Below are 22,041 nucleotides of genomic sequence, written 5' to 3'. Positions count from 1 at the left end.
TATTGATGTGACACACTGGCCTGCTGGTGCGTACACGGGTTTGTCTGCAGTCGCATTGTTTCATCAAACGTTCAGCAAAGTGAATCTTTCTTTTTGGTTTAAAAGGTGGACGTAGAGCAAGTGGAGGGATTTGAAGAGTTCCACAGTTGAGATATTTTCTCCGCGTTCCCACACGTTTGGAGCGTGTCTTACCTTCATTCGTTCAAAGCGGAACTAGCGTTTCACTTGGCAGTGTCTTCTGACGTCAGCGTTGCTGCATGTCTCCATGAAAATGAAATCTGTGTGTGTGGGATTTTGTTGAGAAATGCTGGCATATATTTTAATCACCTCCTCTCCATATTATCATACATACAGAGCATTATGCAGAGTTGACATGAATATGGTTTTTGCAGATGTACTGTATGTGAGTCGGTGCCTGTGTTATTGGATTTCCTGCTTGTGACTTAGTTTCTGTTCTCTCTGGAAACTCGAAATTGTGTGTGTGTGTGTGTGTGTGTGTGTGTGTGTGTGTGTGTGTGTGTGTGTGTGTGTGTGTGTGTGTGTGTGTGTGTGTGTGTGTGTGTGTGTGTGTGTGTGTGTGTGTGTGTGTGTGTGTGTGTGTGTGTGTGTGTGTGTGTGTGTGTGTGCCTGTACACGCGAGTGAAAGGCAGTCAGTCTTTGCTGACCCTGCAGTTCCAGCCAATTTGCTGTGATCACAGTGACAAGTGTCTCCATATGGATACTTGGTAATTAGCTAAGAGGAGATGGAGAAAGGTTGGAGTTGGTGGGGGCATTAGAGGAGCTGTCGGAGGGCCCCACTCATCTTAAACCCCCCCCCCCCCCCCCCCAAAAAAATCTGTCAAGAGGCTTGTCTGGGGGCCGGTCGCCCTGCCTCACACTCGGCTGCTCCAGTTAATTGAAGCCTCTTCAGATCAGTCAGAGGAGCTGGATCTGCACGCCTGAGCGGACCGCGGCGCTCACCTGACCTGTCAGTCACTTCTACCAGCCGCCCGCCACACACAACCACATCGTCGCGTTTCTCAGGGTGAAACCTCAAGAAGACGCACGGCACGTATAGCGACAACAACAATGAGGCTCGCCCGCCAGCCCAAGGCGAGTAAAATTCCACGTCGGGCTAGTAAATGTGGTAAAAAAATAATTAAACGCATAGTTTTCTTGCGGAGCTAATGATGGAAGTAACTGAAGATTGAGCCTTCTTATATATTGTAATGTTGTTTTACAACTGTGCAGCACTTTGGTCAACTATTGCTGTTTTGACATGTGCTCCATAAATAAACCAAAACCACTTGAACTCTGTCATCTCTGTCATCTCTGTGGAGAGTTGCAGGAGTTTAGTTGGGTGTTGTTAGAGAGGATGTGGGCGCAACTCCAACTATGTATGGCACAGTTTGAGAGCAAGTCTGATGAAACATGATCAACTAAGTGTTTGTTGGTATTTGATAACCTCTAATAAATACAATAATTTGTCTCGGGGCAAGTAGATTTCTGACCCTCTCTCTTGACCAGGCAAGATTAAAAAAATAAGAGATTTAAACCCTTGAGCTTTTCGTTTCTTTCATTTAGGCAGGCGAGTGCGGTGGCTTTTAAATCTGAACCTCAAATGAACTGCGAGGCAGTTTGTCTGGAGTTAGACCTTCATCTATAAGAAGTGACCCTGAAACGCAGTTTCATGGCTATAAGGAGACGGATGTTGACATCCAATAGCCGGTGGTTACTCATGCTTGAAAAGCCAAGCATAACAAAAACAAAATGAGCCAAGGGCAAACTTGCACTCAAGTTAAAAAAAAAAAAAAAAGACATTTTCTAAACTCTGCAAACGAGCAGACAAAGAAGTGTCCGAGCTCAGTGCAAACACCAAGACTGAGCTACAGCGACACACACTGCAATTGGATTTGTTTGGACTAATTTGCCTGCCGCGTGGCTCTTGTTGATAGATTACTGCTGAATTGAAAATTGTATATGGTTATCATCAAAGCAGCCACTGCATGAATGCAACGAAGCGACTACTTGGACCAAAACAAGCTGAGTAAGGTTTGCAAAGGCCAGAACCAGTGACGCCACAGAACAAACAAGCAACCCTGTTATTCTTCTTGAGAGGACAGGAGCAGGCAAGCGGCTCAGTGCCTTGCTCACTGACACGTCAGCAGGGTGGATGTTGGCTGACGGTTTGCCCCTAAAGGTGCTCCGGTTGCCGAGGGATTGTCCCCTTGTTGCCCTAAAAGGGTAAACTTTTATATTTGACATCCTGCAGGAACTCTGCAGAGGTTAATGCTTCCCCCTCTTAAATACCGCGCTCCCGTGTTCTGCTCTGCAACGCTGCCTTGCGTAACGCCGAACACTAGGGATGCCTGAAGTAGAACCACAGGGAATAGCCTAGATCTCTCTGAGACAACCCACGCGGGAGTGAACGTCTGAAATGAGAAGTGGAAGCTTGTGTCTTGTTTGAAATGCCAGGCTTCTCCTCGTTCGGTGTGCCGTCTCGTGCGAGCCCTGTAGCTTGTAGCTCAGTCAGCTGACATTTAATGCTGCAGCCATTACGTGCTGCTGCTGCTGCTTTAGTCCAGGCCTCTTGGTTGTTATACCGGCGTGAATATGAACAGACAGATGTGACAGCTGGCCCGGCCATATGTGACAAGCCTTTTAGATCTTTACGCCTTAATTATGCCTTCCCTCGGGACCAATATTGACATTTTGGGCCTTAACACTGCGACCTTACAAACTGCCAGCCTCCAGTTGGCATTATGTCTCTTGGCACAAAGGTGCTTGATCAGTGCTTAGAGATGGGCGTTTTTGAATTCATCAGTGTTGTAAAAAATCACTGTGTGTTGTTAACTGATAAGTAGCTGTGTCAAAGGTTTCTTCCACTATTTTTTTTTTTCTTAATGAAGTTTTTGTGGGAGTTTGTCTTCATTTTCAGTGATGGTGAGTTTGGAAGGCGTCTTTTTCATTTATCTTTTATAGTGCGGGCGTTGAGAAGCCTCGCTGTGATTAGGGGCGATACCAAAAAACTTATGACTGGAAGTTGAATTATTTTAATTATCTATAATTATCTAATCTTGGCTCCAATAATCCTGCTCCAGTATGCAAGCGTGTGTGTGTGTGTGTAGTGTGTTTTTTAAACGATGACGTCATGGTTTCTTCATGCATTGCGTTGAATGAGCTGCTGCCACCTCCTGCAGTTGTGTGTGTTCATTATATTATTGCATGAGCAGCGCTCACAGGATGAAAGGTCATTTTTCTGCATTAATCTCAGTTTACCTGCGTCTCTGCGTGTCTCACCTGCGTCGTCCGCTCGTCTTCATTCCTCTTGTTATCCCGGGTTCTAATTGCGGTTGCCCCGGCGGCTCCCTCCACTTACTCCTCCCCCCCCTCGTTTCTCTCTGAGCTCCTCGTTAAAGTGTGGCAGTAGCTGGTCAATGATTGTGTTTTATTTATACTTTTCCTCTTCGATGGGACCGCACGTGTTTGGTTTTTTTCTTCTTTCTCTACCGTGTCTTCATTTCATTTCATGTCTTTCTTGCTTGTTTGCTTTCTTCTGTTTCTTGTTTCGTTGCAGTCTGTCTTTGAGTGTGTTTTTTTTCTCATGACACTGCAGACTGCCACTGCTAGCTGTCAGTCGTGCAGTAAACTGTGGTCACTCGGGGACTCTAGGTGGGCCGTCTCTGCTTATCCAATGCCAGACTTGGATGCAGATGAGTCTGCTCGGTGTGCCTTGTCTGACTGTTTGCTGTTATGCAGATCAAGTTTAAATGTTGTTCAGCCAAACTGTTGGTTCGTCAGTAAAACGTTGCACATTTGTAGCTGATTCCCTCTAAGGGATGCTTAATATTAAACTTTTTTACAAAATACTGATAACTGGCTACAATTCCCATAGTTATTATTATTATTATATTGCAATGCCATCACGTGCTGAGTCTCCACTTCTTATACTTTAACTGTAATGTTATGTAGCAGATTTAGCCTTTTGCTAAAGCTCTGCTGTGCATTTTGTACTTTTTCCTACAGCAGCTGTGTCCCTGAAAGCCTCTCTGTGAGACGCAGACTTCCACACTGTTGCCTTAAGTGAAAACACATTATTGTAAACAGGGAAATCTCCTCCTATTGGCCTATTTTTATTTTTTTTCAAATACACATGCCAGCTGTGTATTGAAAGTAATTAATTTAGAAATGTGCAGTATTTGTCAATTTATGTTAATCCTAAAAACAAGAGGAAGTGTGTAATCATGCACTTCTAACCAACAAAGGAATCATCAATGCATCACATTGAGCCAAATAACAGCGGTAAATGTAATATTGCTCACTATATTTTGTGGAAATCATTGACACTTCTACACGGTTGCCTAAATTCAGTTTGATGTACTATAAAAACCAATAACACATAGATGTGCCATGAAACTGGACAGTTTGATGCTTGTTTATTGCTCAGCAGGAATTTCTCACTCTTTTTTTCCTTTCCTTCCATGTCTCCTATCGCTCATCCTTCCCACACTCACATCTGTTTTTCTCCCTGCCGCACTTATCTCTTAAAAACATATTGTGCTGTCGATATCGTGATGCCAACAAATGACCACACCTGGATGTATAAAACTCTGGGTCTTCACATTCTTTAAATTGTAATACAGTGCAGTTCTCTAGGAGCAAATATTGACAAAAGGAAATTATTCTACACTGCAAAGCTTTATGGGTATAATCAAATGGATGTTGGCGTCTCACAGTCAACAATACATCGAAACATTGACATTTGGAAGTTCTTTGAATGCAAAGGACTCTGTTGCTTCGGTAACTTCTTCAAGACAAGTCCATCTTGTTTATCCAAAGTTACAGGGACTGGAATCTGATGTGTTTTGACATCTGTCTTCCTTGTTTGCTTCACTTTCTCTGTCTCTGTCTGTCAGACTCATCCTGCTTCTTCTTTTTTTTCTTCTCATTGGTCATATTATTCTGTGGACAAATACATCAGAGGAAGAAAAAAAGCAGCTTCCTTCACCCTCTCATTTTTGCGTGATCCATTTTTTCCCTAACGCTTCCTTTATTACTATGTCCTATTATCTTTATTTATGATCAGATAAACGCTGTCTGGCTCCCTACTGTTGTGTGTGTGTGTTTTTTTTTTTTTTTTCATTTTGTCTTTCCTCCATCTCTCCGTCCCTCCGTCCATCACTGCCTGTTGTTGCCACCGTGTTGGCATCTGCCAGAGCCGAGAAAGTCTCTCCTGGTGCGTTTGATTGGTCGTTCAGAGATCGCTATGTGCCTGCCTGACTCAAATGACTTCATTAGAGAGTGATAATCTCAGAGGGGGTCGCCACCAGAGGCAGCCTGATGCGCCCGATTTGTCAGTGCCATTTATACCAAAGATGAAACGTGTTGAATCGTTAGACTGAGTACATTTAAAACGACAGAATATGCCGAGTTTCAGGGCTGGAAGTTTGTGTATAGTGGCAGGGGAGTGGCTTGGATTCTGAGCAGAACTGTTTGGTCAGGCACCCAGATTCACTGCAGAGATTTTAAATGTCAGTGTGTGTGTGTGTGTGTGTGTGTGTGTGTGTGTGTGTGTGTGTGTGTGTGTGTGTGTGTGTGTGTGTGTGTGTGTGTGTGTGTGTGTGTGTGGTTGAGGTAGTCCAGCAGCTTTATCTGCGTGGCATTTCCTGCTTTCAGAGCCGACTGCGGCACCATCTGATGACCCTCCAAAAGGCTCAGCCCTGCAGAGAATATTGAGGGGAACACATGTAACCTTAACATGAATTAGGAAAGCTTGGATTCGCAGGGTGACACACAGGGTTCTGTCACCTTTACTAACACCGGCAGTTATTTTGAGGGGCGTTATCTTAATAGTGTCGCGGGAGTCCAGATTTGAGTCCCTTCCGTGCCGGCTTTTTTTCTGTGAGCCACCGTGTCGCAGGTAATGAACTGATCTCAAATCAGACTGCTGGCTGATTTAATTCGGGTGATATGACACATTAACAGTTGTCTGGCATCAGCTCGTGGCTACAACTCTGCAGTCGTTTCCACTTCAGCGCTGCGAGGATAGAGGTTGGCATTTAGGTGCCAGCAGCCAAAACAGAGACCTACGGCTGCAACCACTCGACGCCCACCGCTATCTCAACCAGGCTTCTTCAGGGAGTGAATATTGAAAATGTCACCTGAAAATTATATGTAAATATTGAAACTGTTGCGATTTTGGCATTTTTAACGTCGTATATCTTCCTAAAGAGAAAGTCACACAAATCCACAACAGCGGTGTCATTGAAAGCACATTAACATGCTGTACGCCACACAAATGAGATGTACTTCCACTTTTTAATTATGCAGAATTAGCTGACAATGTGAGAAGCGACAAGTCCGTGCATCTGAATTATTTGAAATAGCAGTGAAGTTTAATCGGCATTGCTTGAGAATACAATTCTATTTTTTTCTAAGTTTTCTTTTTCTTATTCATTTTAATTAATTTTCTCTGCCTAATGCTATACTGTTCATTAGCGTTCTATTAACAGGGCTGTGGTTTGACACTTTCCAGATTGAGACGGCTCATTTACAGCTCTCACTGTATAATGCATGTGCTCTTTAATGTATAGATAGCAATGTATAAAAGGTGAGGAGATCACTGTTGGTTTTAAAAGACTATCCATCTTTTATGAATTAAATGGGGAGCATTTAAAATTCTCTGTGAATATAAATGAATGTGTGTGTGTGTGTCTGTAAATGTGGTAATTGGGAGGCAGAGTGACGTCGGGGCACACAAAGGAGTAACCCTAGTCGTACCAAGTGCAACCGATGGATAGAAATGAACTTATTAGCGCAGCTACCTTTCCTCCCTTCCTTTCACTGAAAAGAGCAACCGGCGAGGCAATAAGACAGAGAGCAACGTGTGCACCTGTCTCCCTGTCTCCACATCTCCTCGACGCTCTGTGAGACTCTGCCCGGGTTTCCTACGGTGTAAGTCAATATATGTGAATGCTGTCGTGAATGAGAATCTTAATAAAAACCCTCGCACTTGGCAAATGATGGGATAAATAACGAGATAGATGGATTCACTCATTAAATGAAATATAAAATACCTGTGGCAGCGCATCACTTTGTTACTCGGCACCTGTCTTGGATGTTATGAAATGCGGCCTCACATCAGTAGACGGCAGAGGAGAACAACATCTTGCTTTGCATTTCTGAAGTTTTTGAAGACTTTGCACCTTTTTGTTGTCGATCTGAGAGTACTCTGTCTCACCACTCTGTCTCTGAGAGGTGTTGGAAACGCACCTAATTGCATTTGACATTTTGAAGCATTTCCAACATCAGTTAAGACTTTTCTTGACATTTGAGTTCTTGTATGTGTGAGATTTATTTTACTTTTAAAATGGTTCACTTTAAAACCACACATAGAAATATATATATATATATATAATAGTAATACATCTGTTTGTCATGATGTTCTATGTTCTATGTTCTAATGCTATGGTTGCCTTGGAAAGATCCTTATTTAAGGTTCGGGAAGCATCAAAAGTGGTCTCAAGGTCTTTTTTGACCCATCCAGCCACCATAGTAATGACTCCAAAGGCTGCTACAGGGCACTTGAACATTAACATAATGTTGTGTTGGTGCATTCGCTGAAACAAGTGAATTCTGTCATTTTTCTTGGGGAGGACAGTCTCAACAAAGGATGACCCGGGACCACCTCTTCGGATGACCCTGTACGGCGGCTCCCTGCTTCAGCGGTTCCTGCTGAATGCTCTCAAATAAGAGAGAGAGAGAGATTAGATGTGACATCTGGTAAGAAGCAGGAGTAGTGTCCCCTCAGGTGGAAGATGGGCTGTTTGTGTGGAAAAATGCCAGCCGCTCCCCCTCACGGCATTAGATTGCCCTTGATCCCCATATTTCAGCACAGTGATATGACGGCATGACACGTTAAGTGAACAGTTGATCTTAACTGGCTCCTCTTCAGTGTGTGTGTGTGTGTGTGTGTATGTGTGTGTGTGTGTGGATCCACTTTGATTTGAAGTACCTTATGTTAATAGGACCACCAACAGTCGTTGATATTTGGTGTATTGATGGTGTCTTGTAAAAAGGATACTAAACCTGCCACACCTGGTTGTCAATCAAGACATCGATATTTGAGGATACATTTAAGAAATTCTTTTTTTTATGTCTTTTCTCCTCCAAAAAAACAAATTTAAATGGAGATCCACACCAAGTTTGCCCGCCCCACTCGTCTTCGTCTCCTGTGTGCCTCGTCTCCACTCTGTTTAAGATGACATCTCACAAATTCAGTGACTTGTACTGCTGCCGGCACAGTTCATCATTATAATTGTTGGAAAGAAGAGAGGAGATGGTGAGGAGAAAAGGGAGTAAAACCTGTCTGAAACCTACCTTACTTACTCCTCCACCACTCTCTACATATGAAACACTCAATAGTTTACTCTGCTGTGAGATTCCAGACGCTAATCGTGCTTCATCTCGTGTCTCCATTGCCGTCTTCGGAGCAGCAGCGGACCATTGAGTTTCGACATTTTTGTGTTCCATCGAGGGATTCTTTTTTTACGACTTTATAGTACATAAACGTTAAACATATAATTCAGGCTGTCAAATGAAACGGCTCAATGTAAGTATACCACACTTTGTAGCAAATGGGGAGCGATTCTGGACGAAGCACTGTAGTGAGGGGAAAGTGGGGGGGGGGGGGGGGGGGGTGGAGCGTGAAGGGAAGATTAAATTGTCCCTCACTGGAACGCCTTTATATGGATCTGGGAATAGAACGAAAGCAGTTTTACCTAAGGTGACATTTCTGTGCTAAAGAAAGCTGACATGATTTGAAACCATAATTAAAATGGAAACAACTCGAGGAGGAGGTGGGCAACCAAAGCCTGACATGGCCTTAACCTTTAGATTTCAAATTCTAATCATGTCACGACTCAACATTGAATCGATTTTTGCACAATGTTGTGTTTCTGTGTGAAATGTCATCTCAACTATCGGATTTCTTAGGAAATCAGAAGAAAATCAGGATGGATCCAGAGTGCGTTGAAGTTAATTCTGTGTTAAGAACACTTTTTTGCATATAGTTTCTCCGACATAAGTGATGGCTAAGTACATTTCTGCGTGACATAAAGTTTTGTCGTCAATAACCCGCAGTCAGGTTCACTTACTTTCTATTCTTATGGATCAAATAACTCGTTTTGCGTCACGCTTTGGTCTATAAAAGATGGAACCTGTTGGCCTATAAAGGCATTGACTGAGTGCACACATGATGTCCAACACGCTCTGTGATAAGAGAAGGATCAGAGGAGATTAGACAGGCGGAGGGGATAAAGATAGAGCTAAAGACGGGCTTTGTTTTTTGCCCCCTTATGAGCCAGGGCTCCTGCTAATTACCAAGCTCTCTGGTCCTTGCTAAATGTGTTTGAAATCCACTGGATGCAGATAATTGAGCTGGAAATGTGTTACATGACAAAGTCACGCTGAAGGACAACCACTAAAAAAGCCCCCCCACCCCCCCCTCCCCTGTTTTCTCTGTCAGACACACTTTTGAAATAAAACGCTCCCAAATCTTTCATTCCGCAGCGTTCGTCTTTGTTGTTTGTTGAGATTGAAGCTCAGGGGATGTTTGAGCCACCTATTGTGATAAGCTATAGTCAAAACAGAGACGGGCCACTGGCGGGTGTGTCAGACAGGACTGTGTTTCCCCCGTTGCTGAAATAATTGCTTTTAGCCTTCGGTTTAAGAATAGATCCTTCACACATCATCATTGCAAAGTAGAAAAATGGTTTATCGCCACAGGCTGGATGTGTCTGTCCATGCATCTCAAGTTGTCTCTCAGCTAAGCAGTCGCTCATACTCGTAGCCTAAATCTCCCAATTGATTTCAGCGCTTCATATGCATATTGATTTACTGACTCGGATGCATTGATCCCAGGCAGAGACGCCTCCCCTGAGAATGTTTGAGTAAAGTGAAAAACAAGGTGAAGAGAGGCTCCTTGTCCTATTATTATTTGCATTTTAATTATAAATTGCATCACTGCACTGAGTGCGGTAACAGCGCAGCTCTCTCTCCCTCCATCCTCTCCTCCCTTTTGCTCCGAGCTCGGGCTCGCTTCGTGAGAATGAAAGTCCAAATTCGGAGAATAGAACGGGCGGGCTAATGCGTATAACAGCACATCCAGTATAGCCGTGTGGCTGAAGGTGAAAGGAGCTTTATCTCAGTGGGTGCACGCAAACGTCGCACATGTGTTGTTCTCTCTCTAGCTGCTTAGTTCAGAGAAAAGAAGAGATGTATTGTCAAAAGAGAAACGTTTTTTACTGTGACGGTCAGGCACACTCTGCTGCGTTTGAGTGGGCGCCTGCGCTGGGAAAGAATACACAGAGTGAGAGCGAGCTGTGGACTTGCTGCAGCCGGTATCATTTTGTCATTTAGAAAGCACTTTTCTATTGTTATCTTGGCTACATAGGCCCACTGTGGTTTGATGTCTGCTTCAATAGCTCTTTTTTTTCTTCACATTTTAACAGTGGATTTGTCTCTCTGTGCTGTATGTGTGTGTGTGTGTGTGTCTATCTGTGCTTACGTAAAAGGTTTTCTTGAGAGGGCTAGTTGATCACATCGGAGGGGCGTGTAAGGACAAATCACAAGAGCCTCGACTGAAAGGCTTTACATGTGGGACTTAAAGCTCCAGTCTGGGTTTTCACAGCATGGCATGATGTTTATACACTCATGTGCACATACGGCCTTATCGAAGGGTTGTGTGTGACACCGAAGTACAGCAGCTGTGTGCAGGGTTTTTAGAGGATCGTGTCCGTCGAATGAGCCCTTTATCTCGCTCGCAGGTCGGTCTCGTATATTGAACTTTTTTATCTCGAATGGTTCAAGCTGAGTGTGCAAAATATAAGGAGAAGAGTGTGCTGATTGGTTTCCGTGTTAAATGTGATGAGACGGAAAGTCATTGCGGTGAAGGTATTTATGTATGCAATTAGTACACTAGACCATGTATTTACGTATCAGACATTCATTCACATATTGCAGCTTTGTGGCAAAATACGTAAACTTTACAAGTGTTCAGCATTGAAAGTAGATAGCTTGTAAAGATGGTTTTAAATGAGGCGGTGTGGTATTCTAGTGCAGCTGCTCTTTTGCTTGTGTTTTCTGGAGCTTAATACTGAAACACAGCCAACAGAGCAAAGCAGAGGTTTGGGGAAGATCACAATCAGACGGGATGGAGATGGAGAGTGAGAAGAAAGGATGATGGCAAAGTACTCTCCTCTGTGTCTTTTTCAACTCTTGAATTACCTCGGGCTGGGACAGCTTCTAGCCTCTGTAGGCCATCGATTATATCAAAGGATGAATGATGATGTAGTGTGAGGGCTGAGATTTTGTTTCTCTCATGTCACCAAGGTTTGACGATTGCACTGTTCCCTGTGTGGCACGCAATGTTTGAATAAGAAAAAAGGTATAAAGTGATCCAATCATCAGGATTTAAATGTTTGCCCCCTGTGTGGTAAAGAAATGTAGTCCGATTCCTCAATGCAACGACTGCTTATCTCTAAAGGTGACACCATAATTCAGTTAATGAGTATTACCATAGTGGTGATAGGTACACTTAATGCTGTGAAGTGCAGCTATGGATATTAATGATGATGATTTGGGCTCAGCCTTATAGCAATTTCTTTTTTATCTGCGCAAATAAATACATTTCTGAATTTTGTATGTTCAAAGGTAAGAAATGTGATCAAAAAGTGGGACTAAAGCAATATGGAAGACGTGTGGTGCAGGCATGGTTGCCTGGTTTTATAGCAATCATCACTGGGTTTAAGAGAAGCAGAGAAAAAACGGGGGAGTTTAGTTGATGGTTTATAAGGGGAAGGAATAAGGAGGCGGAAAAGGGAGAGAGAGAGAGAGGAGACCATCAGTGATATGGAGAGGGATGGTGATGTTGTTTCACTGTGGGTTGCCACACGGTGGGGGGGGGGGGGGGGCCTCTGTCTCTGGCAGCGCCTCTTAATCCATCACACCTCCTGCGGCCCCCGGATCCGACACACTCCAGTGTCTCCCCCCCCCCCCGAACCCGCCGCCGAGTTCACGCTCGGCCCGGTCATGCGTGTGTGTGCCCACTGTTCCCCGCGTTCTCTTATCCCTGTTCCCCCCCCCCCCCTCTGAGTGAGTGTCGGGGCTTTCAGCAGTGCCTCGGGCTAGATGGACGGACGCTGTTTCACAGCAGACATGTTTTCAGACATGCTCCACGTCCAGCCTTGTTCTCACACGTGTATTTCTTCCGCCCCACACCTGAGAGGAAAGTCTCTTTCCCGATGCATATTTTGCTGGCTAGTCTCACCTGCCGCAGCTCCTCATATAGTCTGGTTTTCTTGCCACTACTATCAGAGACACCACGGCGCTGCTCTCCTCTCTCATGTCTGCTGCCAGAACTCCTGAATCCCTCATAACTGAGAGTTGGAATCACTTTCGTCACATGGTCCCTGTGTGTGTGTGCTTATTTGCCTCCAGCCAGCTGTGTATGTGTTTTTTTTTTTTAGAAATGGGAGTCGGCCAACTTCACTTGATCAGTCTTGCTGATCCCCCGGATGCGTCTGCACACGTTCCCTGCAAGCTTCATTTGGAACTTTTATTGCTACCTGACCTTTACAACGAACGGGCTTCATTAACCCGCTGTCAGATTTCTCACATGAGCTGGAGGAAAGAGGGTAGTTTTAGTGTAGCACAGGGTCGACTCTAAGCAGTTGAAAAGTGAGCTGGCATGTGGGCGTTTTGATTTCCGTTCAGAAATGCGTCACGCATACGCTCAAAGCTGCAACACTCTGTCACTTTAGCCTTTAGCTTTTTCGGCATGTTTTTCAGTCTTTGTAGTCTGTCCCTCTAAACTCTGCAACCCGTCTCTGAACCTCGCTGTTTCGCTCGCTGCCTATTGTCGCACAAGGTGACCCTCTAAACACTCCAGGACCCCCGCTGCGACCCCTTCCTTTTCTGCAGCAGCCAAATCACACAGCTCCACCCCCCCCCCGTCCACCTGGTGGTGGTGGTGGTGTCTCTGCACAGCGCCACCCGTCGTCTTCTCCTCCCAGCAGGAAGCGGGTCCCTGAGGGAGAGGCTAATGGGAAGTCTCCTGTATTTGTATCTTTTTCAATTTGCAAGTTAAAGGGAATTTAGATGGCGACATGTTATTTGTGTAAGTGCTTGCATGTCGCATTTTTCCCCATCATTTTATTTCCTCTTTGTGAGAGTGTCGGCGGTAGCTGCAATGAATTCCAGAAGGCTTTCCATCTCTCTGTTCTGTCACTCTTCACCCCCTATTTCACAGCAGGCCTGGTCGCCTGAAGTCTCTGCCATATGGTCATACTGAGGGATTTTTGGGATAAACATAACAATTTCATACAAATCCATTGATAAAACTGCAGGGCTTATCATCATCGTTACCAGCATCGGATTACATGTACTCAAGTACTGGACTTAAGTACAATTTTTAAGTATTTTTACTTTACTTAAGTGTTTACATTTTCTGCTACCTTATACTTCTACACCGCTACATCTGATGTTTACTTTATTCAGATTAATAAAGCAAAATATATTCAACAAATACATGATGATGTGTAATTATAGGTTCATATAAAAGGTAATGGATCCCCAGGGGAGATTCACAAGCTACCCAGCAGAAGCTAATACGAGGAACTGCAGCTTTGTGTTGGTAGTGGCGGTCTCTGTAGACAACAGTGGTAGTGTTTCCGAGCACCAGAGTCCTTTTTAGAAAAACGTCAAATTTTCCTGAAGCAATGTCTGACAGTTTGCTCCGCTCAGTCCTGGTTCTCCTGTGCCTCCCTTCACTCCAACGTTCCTCATAGTACATTTAAATATAATCATTAAGCTAAGTGCTGGTAATTTGTTTTTACTAAAGATAGAATTAATAATGACAGTCTGACTATATTCAAAGCACAGACAGACTTCCAGGTTGGTGTGGATGTGCAGACATGTCCTTCAGATTGTCACGAGCACAGATGGAGAAACAAACGAACACAAATGTGTCCTCGAGTGTAAATATGCATTGTAAGCTGTTTACATTATCAGATTTGCAGATGGAGGTAACATATGCGCAGAAATATATGCTATCACCATGTATCATTTACAGATGGAGTTAATATCACGGCACACAGCTTTATTACACCACGGGCAGAGCACCGTGTGTTGCTCACGGTGTAACGTGAGCTTGTGATGTGGTTACTGTGTGTGTGTGTGTGTGCAGTGCGGCCGGCGAGCTCCGCCTCTCGTGCGGACGCGGGCGACATCAGCTCGCTTAGCTCTTGTTTATACCGAGGAAGTTGAATCTATCTGTCTGTTGGTTTGTCAGACTCTCCTCCCTGGTGTGTTGAGGTGTGTGACAGAGAGATGGAGAGAGATGGCAGCTGGACTGGCAGAGGGAGAGCAGACTGTCTCTCTGTAATGAATATAAATGGGCTCCAGGTCTCACTCTCCTCATCTGGGCTCCCCTCTCTGAAAAACAGGCATCGGACGAGGATGTGGGATGGATGGAGGTGGCCCGTACCGGTCCTGTGTCTCTCTACTTGCTCACACATTTGCTGCATTGTGCATATGGAACACACACACACACACACACACACACACACACACACACACACACACACACACACACATACAATTAGTTTTCTCCTTGATTTTATGGAACTTCATCAAAGTGCTGTCAAAGCAACGGTGTTTGAATCCAGTGTTTTATATTCTTTGTGAAAGATAATGTGTTACTGTCACGACCATGAAAATGAGTTTCGGTTGGTGCGATGAAGTGACAAAATCTTTTGATAATTTAAAATACACATCCATTATATTGTTGTAATTTATCAGGCAGAAATTCTGTGGTTCCATCTTCTGAAGTGTTTTGTGTTTTATATCATTTTTAAATCTTTGTATTTGGGTTTTTTTTGGGGGCATTTTATAGACTAAGCACGTACACAGCTCATGAAAAAAATAAATCTAACAAAAAGAAACATTATATGCCGCCCAATGTCATATCACAATGTTGTCCTTTGTATAAAGTTGAACACAATCATGAACACCTATACAACAATATGATGGCTGTGTCGGATTGTTTTCCGGCTCGTGGTCAAAAGTTCGATTTTGAATAAAGACAGATGTCATCATTTCCAAAATTCACAACGTGGTTTTATCTTCTGAACATTTCTGTTGGCATTGAGCCTCTCAAAAGCAACATTTTCACTGCGGTCAAACACACTGAATCAATCAATCAATATCGTTTATATACATTAAAGAAAGTTGATTTAATAGAAAACAACTTTACTCATTTAGTCCAATGATTGACTAAAATGGAGGATTTTGTTTTAGAATTTAGACTTTTTATTTGATGACATCATAAAATGTGGCGACAGAGATTTTATGCTTTGTTTGAAAACCTCAAAAGAAGCTTTGAATAATTTTTAAAAAAGACATTCGGTACAGCCCGACAATTAATACTGAAGCTTTGTGAAGCTCATAACGTCCAATCTCTCATTCAGACTTGAGGAAAAATCCACCCTCTGTTATAGTTATACACTGAGGTGTTGAATCCCAGTAAGAACTGAACATTACTACCTTCACAGTGTTGTATTCACTGCAGGGCCTTTGTATGCATGTATGCAATATGGTAAGCTGTCTTTTTTTTTTTTTGGTTTGCTTTATTTGCCAGAGAAAAGAGTAAGATGTGTACTCTGCAGAAGCTGAACTAGTTTGCTCTCTTTCTGCATCGCTCTGTCTAAGCACCCTCACCCTTATTTCCACTGCTTTTTATCCAGCCTCCGAGGTGCTGATGGAGCCAAAGGAGCAGCAACAAACACTCCCTTATCTGAAGCACAGTACCTCCATTACTGCCTTACTTTGTCTCTTAGTTGCCTTTGGAGGAAGACCGTCTTTGGTAAATCTCTCCCTGCCATACACTGTGATGTGACAATATTTATTTTCCCTATGCTGTGTGCATTATCACCTATTAGTCATTCTTCCCATTCACGCTGTCATCATCTGATTCCCATGACAAATGAACTGTCTAAAGACATTTCTTCAGAGGGAATATGATTAGCGCACATCTCCATCTCTCAGAGTTGTGATCGCTGCACTCGTGAAAAGAAAAAAACCTAAAACCCATCCTTAGCTTTATTCTGGTAAAGTGTCATCTGTGTCTATTTAGAAAGCTGTGAGGCTGTTAGCAGTGCTGCCAGTGTTGTCATGTTTTCTTAAATTGATTCCCTGTGATTACTTGCCATTCCTGTTGATCCTTAAGGGGCAGAATACAAGAAAAGCGCGAGGTAAATTGTGCTTCAGATATGCTGTGAAACAAAGCACAAATGATGACACACACACACACACACAGAAACACGGGCGAAAATCCGCGTGTAGGCCCTCACTCACTCATATGGACTATAATTAATTGCCAGGAAGTCTCAGGTAATTTAAATTGCAAATCAGTGCCGCCTTGTTCTCCCAACTTTTGTGATTAATATTTTATTGTTTTACTGAGCGAAAATGCCACCAGTGTTTTCATCAGATACAAATAGCACAAAAGAAGAAAAGGGAGGGGGGAGAGATAAGATGCGGGTGTTATCTCTAAGCATTAATTATGTCGTGTCTGAGAGTGGAGCTGTTGAGGTTGCCTCTCCCCCTCTACAATCCACTCGCACAGACGGAAGTCTCTCACTTCTCACCCGTTCTCTTGTTACTCGCTCTATCTCTCAGCGCTCTCGGTCTGATACTCGGCTTCTGCTAAGTATCAGGTCCTGAACTTCTCTTTCAATCAGCCACTAATTAAGCAGCAGCGTCGAAGGGTTTCTTTGGCAGGAGATCGGGGTGTGGGGGGGGGACGCACAGGTTCAGTGAGGAGAAAAACCTGATCCTGAGACCTGGTGTCGACTTAGGTATTAAATATGTGGAGAAGAACTTGAGAGGAGCGGAGCATGAAACCAGCGGAAATGAGAGATTTAGAGAAATGAAGCTTTCAAACCAAACTGTCCTTTTTTCTCTTTTTTTTTTCCAACAATATTTTTAATCCCATGAGGCTGCTAGTGTACGAAAGGAGCTAAAATTAGATGAAAAATAATGAGGAAGTTTCCCTATGCCAATTTCAATGTGGCAATTGCAGTGAAAATCTCAGTCGCAGCACTTAAGGATATAAACAAATCCTGATCGCGCATTCTTTAAAAACAACTTTGACCTTTCTTAGCCAGCACTGACTTTTGAAAGTCTTTTATGACCGTGTGTGTGTGTGTGTGTGTGTGTGTGTGTGTGTTTGTGTGAGTGCAGACTGGCAGCTCGAGATGAAAGTCTTGCACTTCACTGAGAGCCATGGTGGACAAGTGCAGCCTGGCTGGAATCAGTTGGCATGGGCGCAGCGCCCTGCTCCTCTCAAAGTAAAACAAAGACGAAACCACGCGCAGATAACAGCAGGCTTCCCCCAGCGAAGCAGAGCTCACGCCGCCGCTGTGCTCCGAATGCTGAAGCCTCCTTGAAACCAAATGAATTCCGACCTCTTATGTCCTACTCACTAGGAAATATTGCTCAATTAGACTATCCATTCAATTAGCAAATGCTGTGACATGCTCAAACACGGACATCTACACACTCGCGCAAGGTCACATCTTTTCATAACAATGTGCCTCACTAGTTTAAAGCTATTTTAATGACTGTATTTGTGTCCCTACAGAGCGCCCGTAGCTATTTTGGAGTCTGGACGTCCCGCTGCGCCGGATTCAGCTCTCTGTACGGCCGGTGTTGTTTAAAAGGCGGCCAGCTTGACTGATTATTGGGCCCTTATCTCCCCCCCCCCCCCCCCCCCCCGCACACCTCACAACACACCTGGCTGGTGCTCCGGCCCCATTCAGGTCACCTCCACATCAAGGCTGGCAATGTCCAGAGCCCCAAGCCCCCCTCCCCCGGCGGAAATGTCCAGCGGTCCTGTGGCTGAGAGCTGGTGTTATACGCAGGTGAGGAAGGGAGCTCATGTTTTCCTCAGCATGAAAAAAATAACACATTGTTGCATGGAGAGCATCACTCACACAATTTCTCTCTGTGTTCTGTCAATTCTTTGCACAATGTTAAAAGTAGCTGACTGTGAGTGAGTTATATACTGTATTCTTTGCTCTGTGGACATTTGAAAGTAAGCCTGTTTATCAAGACAGAAGAAGTTAACTTTAACTATGCGTCAGTAATCTTTAATGTGACTGGTCAGTGAGCAGTTAAATGGAAGAATCATGTCTGGATTTTATCCAGTAACTGTGTTTTCCTGACTTGATATTATACGCCTGCTTTGTTTCCCACAAAAACGGGTGTCATTTTAGTCTTTGTTTAAGGGTTATGTACCTATACTGTAACATTGTGTTTGTTTCAGTCATTGCAGTACAGGCTTTAGTTCAGACATCACTTTTCTGTTAAGAGCCAAGGCAAATAATGTATGCCATTGATGATGTCTGTTATTTCATCTCCTCTTGCAAATCTTTTTTTTTGTTTTTTTTCTGTTGTTGCTCTTACAATATCCTTTCTTCTTTCACTCCGTTTGTTGTCGGTGTTTATTAAGATGAAAGGCAGTTTTGATGTGCGGTTTTGAAGGGCTGACCAAGCACCACTTACCCACGTAGAATTGATAAATATATAAAGAAATAGATCCGGCTTCAGCTCTCTCTGTGCCTTTTTGTTTCTGCTCAGATCAAAGTGGTGAGGTTCTCCTACATCTGGACCATCAACAACTTCAGCTTCTGTCGCGAGGAGATGGGGGAAGTCGTCAAAAGCTCCACTTTCTCCTCGGGAGCCAACGACAAACTCAAATGGTTGGTGAAGGCCGGTCGTCACAGCCAACTGATATTGATACTGCTCTAAGAGGGTTGTTGGAGAACGTTTTCTCCGACAACTCTCCCAAGCGCTATCCAATTATTACATCTTTGAGAGGTACAACATTGTTTTCAAGAGATTAAAGCACCCACTCGCCTGCTTCAGTGGCATCGAGTGTGCCTTCATCTAGTCTGTATCTCCACTGATGTTTACTGACACGTGTGTTTGGAATAATAATTTTTGTAGCACTTTCTCAGGCTTGAATTTAGTCTGGCTGCACCTTCACTTTCTCACTTTGTTATGGGCTCAGAGCAAAAGATAAAACTATGATCCCAGGATGAATGTACACGTGTGAAATATTAAGTAAATGTATAGCCAGTTCAGTATTCAGTATAAAACGACATTGTGTCATGTTCCCGGAAGAGCTTCTGTATCTCACACATAAACATGGCTGGAACCTGAAAGTAGTGACTGTAGCCTCGGGTAAGACAACAGACAACAGTGGGTCTGGAATTGGTAAGGCACGTGTTTAAATTACTAAATAAATGGAGATGGGCCTTTTCAGAGAAAGCCCAGGCTTTTTTTCAAATACCACGTCAACCTAAGTTGTTTTTGGACATTGTACCATTAGTCCACCTCTTCCCGTAAGTGCCTAACCAAGACAATCCTCCTGCTTTTTCATCTCATCTGAGTGAACAGCTTTTCCAGCCATCTGTATCATACCTCACTGTCGGGAGCATTATTGCTTATTTCTCCGATGGTCTCACAGACGCTTGTTAGAGAAATGAGATCCAGAGTGTACTGCGGGTCGGCCCCACACCTTTAGGCATTACAGCATGAGAGAGCCCAAATTGTAACGGTAACAACAATGAAAAGACTTAAAGGGACAGTTCGCCCCCAAAATCTGTTTTAACTGCTCAAAAACAAGGTCTGTGGATTATCTTGAAAGACTAAGTCATGATTTCTGGAAAGAGACATTGCTTTTGAGTTTTTCAAATATATTTATTTGGCGCTTTGAGTGCCATAGAGTCCATCTCTATCGCCGATATCTCCAAAACTATGCCACTCACACCAAAACTACACGAATCGAAATTGATGAATAGCAGTACATTTAAGAGGAAAAATATGTATTTTTGTTTTTGACGTGTTTTTTTTGTGCTATTTGCATATTAACACAAGCACCTCCAAAAAAAAATGTATTTTTGGGAACACGGTATATTTGTTCTATCTACTAAATGAATCATACATCACAGAATATATGTAGATATATAAATTTTTCTCGTCATTGCCGAGAGCTCAATCACATTGTTACTGTGTTACATAAAGTGTGACACGGACAAGCCTTCGGATGGTGAATCAGAATCACAGATGCTTCACATGTTAGTAGTTCACATGGCCATGTTAATGTGTTCCAGGTTACTGTTCGAAAGCGATATAGCAGCCTGTGCAACAAACGACCCATATGTTACCACGAACATGGATTCCTTTTGTGAAACTGCTCTACATAAACACAAAGAGACCGACTCACCCGTAGCGTCGATGTACTGAACATGACACATCTTTTAAATATCGCATACATATTTCTGTTTGGAATGTTGGATCTACAGTAGATTTAGGAACATCCTTTCATTTTCAGGAAGGTTACCTGGAAAGTTGCATTCCTAGTAGTCAGAAGGGGGGGGGGGGATAATTCCTGATGTGTTACGGTTTTAGGTTCAATACCATATTGATACTTCTACTGTACAGTACAGATTTATATTGATACAGCACCAGTATTGAAGTAGAGGTGTGACCTTCTTTCCTGTGGAGGCTTGTGAAATATTCAGCTTTTTGCCAGTTTATTGCTGTTTGATATTGAACCTTTGGCATTCATGTTTATGTTGCTGTGTTTGTGTTAGAAAAGGCTCGGGCTCTTCGGTCCACCGTGTTTCAGCTCAGTGTAAAACTCTGTGGAACTGGAAGCTTTTCATTATGGAGTGAATAGAGGTTTTGATTCCAGCTTTTTTTTAAAAGAACAGCTTGTTTTGTGCCGTCTTTCCAATTCACTTAAACAGATGTAATGATTATCTGACATGGTTTCATGCTATAAACAGCAGTGTGTATTGCACAATCAATACCATCAAAGCATCACTTTGGCCCAAGTGAAGGGTTGTGGATGAAATCAATAGGTGTGATTGTGAAGCCAAGGATGGCACAATTTCAACGGTCTCTACAGAATCAAGCCAGAGTGCCATTACGGATAGAAACTGATACTGTTATTGCGTACAAACATACAAATACGTCCAGCATCACTCCACCTCTTAGCTTTATCTTTCTGATCTGTATGTTTCTTTCTTTTCCTGCCTCCAGGTGTTTGCGTGTGAACCCTAAAGGTCTGGATGAGGAGAGTAAAGACTATCTTTCACTTTACTCGCTCTTAGTCAGCTGCCCAAAAAGTGAAGTGCGTGCCAAGTTTAAGTTTTCTATCCTCAGCGCCAAGGGAGAAGAGACCAAAGCCATGGGTAAGTGTGACCAAAAACAGCTGATACTGACTTGTGGAACACAAGTCTTCAGTTTCTTGTATAATTTTAACTTACTAACTGAAAATACTATTTAGGCCCAAGCTGCATAGAAGCATGTTCGGCAGAAAACTGAGGACATCTTAAAGTTTGAGAGGTTCAAAATTAAAAAGTCTTGCCACACCTGTGTCTTTGGGGCACGGAAACTTGCAAACGCAGGAGGTGAGGAGTGTGTCTAATACTCGGAGTGTGTCTAATAATGTCAGGTATTGATACCCATATGGGCTTGTGTAATCACTGCCAGTTGGTTTCATTTTGAGTAAATATATAATTCAAAGTGGTGTGGAGCAATTTTGATTTTAATTAAAAAAAGACCCAACCTTTTTAGAAGTCTTCGTCCGCCTCTCTCCTCGTTGATGAATTGGAAATGAATGTGCCTCCAATTCCTGCTTCTTTTTTTTTTTTTAATTAGGTTATGTTATGTGGAGGAAAAGCAAACTTGTGTGGAATTGAATTAGCGAGGGCCAGATGTGACCGCTTCCTGGTTATCAGGCTTTCTGGCTGCCTCCCTCCCTACCAGTGCCCTGCAGCATGCAGGCACAGGAAGCGTGGAGGAGGGAAGATGGTTTGGGTGGGAGGTAAGGGAGGGGAGAGAAGAGGTGGGAGGCGGAAGTGTGTTTAAATCGGAGGCGTGTGCAGTGAAACTGTGTACAACCCCCTGCGGTGCAGGTTGTGTAGAAAG

The 22,041-nt window shown here is 43.4% G+C and overlaps 1 protein-coding gene across 1 annotated transcript in view; it reads left to right on the top strand.

Annotated features, from left to right (window-relative positions):
* The window catches only part of spop (speckle type BTB/POZ protein), a 73,888-nt gene that overhangs the window by 16,629 nt on the left and 35,218 nt on the right, over positions 1–22,041 (top strand). Inside the window, exons 3-5 of the mRNA XM_076085759.1 lie at positions 17,681–17,960; positions 18,679–18,800; positions 21,151–21,302. Coding sequence (XP_075941874.1) covers positions 17,883–17,960; positions 18,679–18,800; positions 21,151–21,302 — 352 coding nt within the window. The 5' untranslated portion in view covers positions 17,681–17,882. The remainder of the gene's footprint in view (positions 1–17,680; positions 17,961–18,678; positions 18,801–21,150; positions 21,303–22,041) is intronic.

Source organism: Anarhichas minor, unplaced genomic scaffold (genome assembly GCF_050575085.1).
Source record: "Anarhichas minor isolate MPS153535 unplaced genomic scaffold, ASM5057508v1 ptg000007l, whole genome shotgun sequence".
Classification (NCBI taxonomy): domain Eukaryota; kingdom Metazoa; phylum Chordata; class Actinopteri; order Perciformes; family Anarhichadidae; genus Anarhichas; species Anarhichas minor.
The sequence above is the reverse complement of the archived record's forward strand: the minus strand, read 5'-3'. Positions and strand labels throughout refer to the sequence as shown.